The 7,256-nt window shown below is 46.2% G+C and overlaps 1 protein-coding gene across 7 annotated transcripts in view; it reads right to left on the bottom strand.

Moving 5' to 3' along the window:
- Positions 1-6,568, bottom strand: part of DIP2C (disco interacting protein 2 homolog C) — a 287,798-nt gene extending 281,230 nt beyond the window's left edge. For 3 of the 7 annotated variants that reach the window (XM_083704610.1, XM_083704607.1, XM_083704606.1), the window contains exon 1: positions 5,584-6,338. In XM_083704610.1, coding sequence (XP_083560736.1) covers positions 5,584-5,668 — 85 coding nt within the window. In that variant the 5' untranslated portion in view covers positions 5,669-6,338. Of the gene's footprint in view, positions 1-5,583 lie in introns of all 7 variants that reach the window. The other 4 variants (XM_083704609.1, XM_083704605.1, XM_083704608.1 and 1 more) reach the window with 3 other exon arrangements.
- Between the last annotated feature and the right edge of the window lie 688 nt (positions 6,569-7,256).

Genomic DNA, 7,256 nt, shown 5'->3' on the forward strand with positions numbered 1-7,256 from the left:
CTTCTACTTTTAATCACTTTATTTTCTTACATGTCCACCCCACCTCTCTTCCAGCATGGAAATCTGCCACAGTTCCCAATTCTCATGGTTGCATAGAAACTTGTCGCTATTGATTCAGAGAGTGAAGAGCATTGGCATGTAGATGTGGGGTTCCCAGAATATCCATAAAGCCATTATGTTTCTTAATCCAGCCCTGCGTTGGACTTCTTCCTTTATCAGTGTCTTAGAACAAGTCAAATGACCAGCTCGACAGGAAGCCAACATGTTAGGTTTAGTACGTTTCTCATGAACGCAGAACATGCAAACTATATCTGGCCATCCAGTTTGTATTTTTATGATGGCTGAACAGAGTTGCTCTCTCTCTTGCCTCTTATAAATATCAGTGAACAGGAGAGTACATGGAAGGAAGCCCTACAGAAATCAGTGAGAATGACTTCCATGGAATGTGACTGCAGGATCACACTTTCCTAGAAGATCGTACTGCCACTGATGTACTTTAAGCAAAGCTTTTACACATCTCTCCCGTTCTCAAAATAGACCAGAAACACCTCCAGTGAAGTTTACAGCAGTGTCATAAAATTAAGCCTCAGCGCTTACCTTGAGAAGTGTCATTTAGAGTGCACAACACATTTTCACCTTCTCTGAGAGATTAGGCTAGCTTACACACAGGGGACATGGATAGGTTGCCTGATAAGCTTTTGGGGGCCCTTGTCTGGATGCAGCTCAGCTTCCAGCTCACATTAAAGAAAATAACCGAATTGGAAATCTTGAATTCCATCCGTGGGGCCTTTAAAGAGGAACATTATCAACCGGCTTAAACTCTGCCATTTAGAAACAGACACTACGTCTCTTTTTAAAATCAAGGGTTAAAAACCTGGGCCTATAACATGACAAAAGAAAATCACATCCACTATTTGTGCATTACTTGTCTATCCTGATGTCCCTTTGGAAAACTCTTAAGTCAATTTTTCATCCATCCTTCAACCACACTGAGGCCTACTTATCTTTTGCAAGGTATCAGCATCATGTGCCTGCATAACATTATTCAGATTACTGATAGTCATTCAACGTGTAGTACTTATTACCGATGGGAAACAACAATGTCTGAAGTGCTTCACTCTTTTTATTTGTGTCCTTTCCTCCAGTAACCTTGCAACATAACTATGGTTCCCATTTTGTCCATCTATGGGTAGACATAGTATGAACTAACTGTTGAAACTCTCTGCCTACTTTACCTTGCCTCCCTTCACCCACTCCAGACCTTCATTAATTGCATTGGTGCTACAATCAACTTCACACACAAACACACTGCATTTTCTTTCTTCCCCCCCCCCAAAAAAAATCAGTATCCTAGGATAGCAACACTGAACTACAGCTCCCCGCTCCAACCAGGTACTTTGCAAGGCTAGCATAATGTCAGAACATAAGAAGAGGCTGGATGAGGCCAATGGCCCACCTAGTCCAGCATCCTGCTCTCACAGCGGCCACCCAGATGCCTTTGGGACACTTGCAAGTGGGGCTGGAACGCACGACCACTCTCCCCTCCTGTGGTTTCCAGCAGCTGGAATGCAGAGACAATTCTGCCTCCAACTGGGAGAGCATAGCCAACCTGGCTAGTAGCTCTTGATTGACTTATACTCCATGAACTCAAAGTCACAGCCTCACCCCCTGCTATATTAAGTATATGCTTAGGCTGCAATCCTCAACACAATTATTAGGGATCAAGTCCTATTGAACTCTGGGGTTGCGGCGCTCATCTCACTTTATTGGCCGAGGGAGCCGGCGTACAGCTTCTGGGTCATGTGGCCAGCATGACTAAGCCACTTCTGGCGAACCAGAGCAGCGCACGGAGACACCGTTTACCTTCCCGCCGGAGCGGTACCTATTTATCTACTTGCACTTTGAGGTGCTTTCCAACTGCTAGGTTGGCAGGAGCAGGGACCAAGCAACGGAATCTCACCCCATCGCGGGGATTCGAACCACTGACCTTCTGATCAGCAAGTCCTAGGCTCTATGGTTTAACCCACAGCGCCACCCGTGTCCCTTTTCTAGCAGCATAGTACCTATGTTTACTCAAAAGTAATTCCATCTGAATTCAAAGTAGTTTACTCTCAAGTATGGTGAGTTTGGGGTTGTTGACTTAGTGCTTGTATAAATATTACTTCACGAAGTGGTAACAGTTGTTGCTATTTTTCCAGAGAAAGATGAATTGGAGAGTCTATGATTAAAACGATACTCTGCTGGTGAAACAGTGTAGCAAGTTTTAGAGTCGCTCAGAAAGAACCTTTAATAGGGCAGGTACTTCAGCTTGAAAGATCTAACAATCACATCTGTTCCCACGTTTTGGATAGTCTTCCTCAAAGGGGACTTTTAGGCAGTGGCGTAGCGTGGGGGTGCAGGGGGGCCGGCCGCACCGGGCGCAACATCTGGGGGTTAGGGGGCACAAATCCACGGGTTAGGGGGCACAAATTACTTGCCTTGCCCCGGGTGCTGACAACCCACGCTACGCCACTGCTTTTAGGCAAACACTCTTGCACATATGAAATCTACTCAAGTTCCCCTTCAATCTGCAAAGGATATTTGCAGTCTTAAAACTGCAATGACACGCCCTGCAGTAATGTGTCAAGATTTAAGCTATATTAGCCATGCTGGTATAAAGTGACTTTTCTCAGGTGCTCAACACTTCCAATGACTTTAGAGATCAGTGGAAGAAGCAGATACTTAGTCCTCTTACAAACAACAACTGCCTGACCTATGCTTGCCTCTACGCTGAATAAGTGAGCATGAGGCCTTGCGGCCCAATCCCATGGTTGTTTACAATTCTACATCCAAATTACTTCAAAGGGATTTGCTTACAAGAAATTTTGCACAGGATTGCTTCAGACATTAAATTCACTTGAAACATTTGCCTTTTTTTTAAAACCACTTTATCAGAGCAAAGCCACTCAATATGATATAATTCTGCAACTCAAAAATGAATGGCAGATTCACTGTAGATTTTCAATATTGGCTCGATAAACATTTTCTTTAAAATAATCCAAACTACAGTAATCAAATTTGTTAATCTGCATATGAAATCAAAACAATGTGTGTGTGTGTGTGTGTGTGTGTGTGTGTGTGTGTGTTGACTAATTTCACAGCAGCATCAAACACTCTGAAATAAGCATACTTTCACTGAAATCTTCTGTATCTTTACTGACCTGGGAGTAAGCCCTATTTAGCATAGTAGGCCTTACTCCTGAGCAAGCATGCATAAGACTGCACAACCACATCAAGAATGAACTTGATCCATCTATGTGTCTAAGTTGCTAATCACATCCCACTTAGTCAATATACATTGGAGGCGAGTTCCACACATTAGCCATCTGTTCTCTGTCTCAGAATTTCAACCTGCACTTTTATTATTTTTGATGAATTCTGCACTGGATCCACAAGTCTGATGTGTTAAATGTGTGCTGAAACGTTACCACTATTAACAGCATGCTTCTGTACATTGACACAGTCTTCTGTGCATAAGGGTGGTACATTCAACATACTGTAGCAATCTTCCAGCCTCTCCCTGTTAGCTTAGAAAATGCCAAATCGATGTGCAGAAAGCTTGAATAAGTCAATATTGCTTTAACCCTTGTTACAGTTGAAGTTTTTGCAGAACTGGCAAAAGGCACCGTCAGGATAAAGGCATGTAAAGAAGGCTAGCAACCCCAGTGATTTGGTCATGGAGTCCTCTCCTCCCTCAGAAAGCGTTAAAAGAAAAATACAATGTCAACACCAGCTCCTCCCTGCTGATGGAAATGGTCTGAGTGCAGTTTTACTTTCTGGCCAGAAGCCCTCATAAAACCGTTACACACACAGAGGGGACGATGACTGGGAATGGAAGAAGAGAAAACACATTCCACGTTTTGAACTATTCCAGTCCCCAATTTGGGACATACTGGGGACCCCACCCCCTTGTATTTCAACCATTTTTTTTCTATTAACCTTCAAAAAATAAAAAAGAGCAGCCTTTTTCCAAAACAAAACAAAACACCATATTCACCAAGAGTTAGCAGAATTCCTTTCTCAAGCACTTGAACAGCCAGCAGGAGAGACGCATTCTGACTTATGCCTGAGAAATATGGAACCACATGAAATCTTACTGGAAATGTGTGTGGTTTCTGAATGCACACATTCCGAGTCAGCAACAAATGTAGGGGTTCCAAAACGCATACCTAAAATGCCATCCCTTTTCAGTATTTATTATCCAAAGAATAAGAAAACAACCGTAGGAAAATTGCATAATGCCCTTTTTTTAAACTTCCTGGAGCATCAGAATGGACCAAACTGTAGAACAATTGCACTCTCTTCAATAAAAACCAAGAAAATTAAATTATGCAAAAGCCTAAAAACAAAACGAAAAGCCCCTCTGTTACTCAGTTTCAGAAATAAGCAAAATAATCTGTTGGGAAAAAACAAGTAATAAAGGAACACATATTATTATTCATATCTGAAACTTGATTAAATAGCGAATCTCACACATGGGCTTTGCATTATGTCACTGGATGTGTTCAAATAGCATTTGCACCAACATATACGGTAGGTGGGGGACGGTCCTTTTTGTCCTTTTCTTTTTTAGTAAAACTGTATTCTCTTGGCAGGCTGAGAGAGTCCTTGCAAGCCCAGCCCTAAAGATTTTTCCATCCTCCGTAATAAAGCATGCAAGCAACATTGGAGCGGCAGGTCTTCCTGCCAAAAAAGCCTCATTCCTCTATCTCTCCCCAGCACTGTGGCAGGAAAAATAGCAGAATAGTGAGAAAGGAGGAGATGGGTGGTGTTTTTATATATATATATATCACCACCCGAACACAACCTATATATTTATACACAGCCAGCCCAAATGGTACCAGAGGAGGAGGAGAAGGAGAAGAAGACAACAGGCGCCATCAAGAATCAATGGGCTCTTCCCCACCCCCTCAGCAAAATGACATTAATAACCAGTTTCCTAAGAAACTAAAAAGCAGGAGAAATAAACGTAGCAATCTCTTTCTCATCCTCCCTCCCCTTTTTGGGCCAAAAGCTTCAAGGAGAAAGAAGGGGGGAGGTGGAGGAATCTCAGCAGGGATTTTTTTTCTCTCTCTCACACACACACACACGTACACCATTTCTTAGGCTATGTCACACACATAGGAGGAGAAACTGACACCCACAGGAAACAATTACAACATGCCACATCCACACACACAAGGGATGGCGAGACGAGCTGGAGGCGAAAGGTTACACACTGCAGAGGGGACAAATCAACCTTCCAGAGATCATTTCAGATGCCGCCAGTTGCTCGCTCGCTCACGCTCCCACACACACACACACACCACACTCCTAACCTTGCACACCCCACCCTACCTTCCTTTCCTCCTCAGATCTCTCCCCCCCCCCACACCACCAACACCACCTTCAATTCCCCAGAGGAATGGATGTTTCCCTCTCCACCTACATCCTCCCAGCACTTTGGATGCTGAGGCTCAGCTGCGCACGGGGGAGGGCGAGGGAGAAATGGCTTTAAAATAAAAAACACCACAATGTGCATTCTTTTATTTTTGGTGCCCTTACCTTCCGATAATTCCAGCTCCAGCTCAGCCAGGCGGGCTCTCACTTCCAGCGGCAGAGGGAGGCTCTCCAGGCTGCGATCCGCCATACTCGATCCAAGGAGATCTCCTCTGGCTCTCGGCTGTGGCTCCTTCTCCTCCTTTTTCTCCCCTCGCGCTGCTGCGCGGATGTGGGTCTGGCTCTTTGTTTGCAATACACACCGACGGAGAGAGGGACACACACACACACAACACACACGCAATGGAGGAGGAGGACGACGACGACTTGCGGAGGGGGGGCGGCGGAATGGAAAGGGAGGGCGGCAAATTAAAAACAAAAGCACCCAACCCTCCCCCCCGCGCGCTGGGGTGGCGGCGACGGGGGCCCCGGGTCCTCTCCGGCGGTCTCAGCGGGGCATAAAGCGAGGAATCCGCGCAGAGCCCAGCCCAGCTCAGCTCAGGCAGGGATGAGGTGGAGGGAACGCAGAGATTTCCCCTCTCCTCCCTCGCCGCCGCCTGCTGCTGCTGCTGCTGCCTTCAGTGGAGCCCCGCCATGGCTGCTGTTGCTGCTGCCTCCTCCTCTTCTTCTCCTTCCTCCTCCTCCTCCTCTTTCCCCCTCGCAATCCTTTCGCATGGAGCTGAGCGGGCCCGCTGCAAGCTCGCCACAGACTCACGCACAGCGCGCCAGGGCGCAGCGCTCTCTCCCGCTCGCCTCCCTCGCTCGCTCCACCCCGGCCGCTGCTGCTGCTGCGGCTGCTTTTTCGGCGGCGGCGGCTGGAAACTGCGGAGCCGCTGCCGAAAGCCGCCGCTTCTGCTTCTGTCACCCGCGCACGTGACCCGCCTGGGCGCAGCTGTCCCCTAGAGGGAGCGCGGGAGCACCCAGCCCCTCCAGGGAAGCCCGCGCGCGCTCCTGAGGCGCCCGGCGCTGCGCCGGCTAAGAGCTGCTTCCCGCGCGCGCAGCAGGGTCGGTTCTTGTGAGGGCAGAGGCAGCGGGTGGAGAAGGAAGAAACAACAACAGATTCCTCCTCACCACTATGAGCTGAATAAAGAGCATGAAATCCAAAAACAATAACAACAACAACAAACAAACAAACAACAACAGAAAAAGCCTTTAATATATATATTAGGGCAACTCCTAGGGGACCAAGGTCCCTTCGCCCTCCCCCAATAAAAAAAAAATTATTCAATAAAATGTGTTTTGTTCAACTTGGCATCCTTGGGCACAAGAGGTTCTTTTGGGCACCCAAGGAAGCAGAAGTGGCTCGCATCCTCCTTCGGGCAATAAAAATTAAAAATACATTATTCACTGCCTATTCACGGCCACCCCAAAGTAAGCTGTCTGAGGTAGCCACCTCACACTCTACCTAATGTTAGGGCCGGAACTGTTTCTTTCTCAAATGTGTAGCCGGCTGGTTAAATCCCTCCACAAAATGGTTTGCAAGTTGGAAACAGTTCTAGCATAGGGTATAGGAAATAACAATGTGGCCATTGATTTATTTATTTTTAAAGTAAAAAAGAGTAAAAATTCAGCCTGGACCACAAAATGGCCATGGTTAGAAAAAGTAAAAATCAAATTTAAAAAAACACTAGAGAGGTGTGTGACATAGGGGATAAGACCTGGGATGTCTCGTTAAAGGCCAGCAAGTGGTCAGTTATTTATTACATCCACCCAATTATTTAACCGTTTCTCATATTTTT

Source organism: Podarcis gaigeae, assembly GCF_964106915.1.
Source record: "Podarcis gaigeae genome assembly, chromosome: 12".
In the NCBI taxonomy this organism is placed as follows: Eukaryota; Metazoa; Chordata; class Lepidosauria; order Squamata; family Lacertidae; genus Podarcis; species Podarcis gaigeae.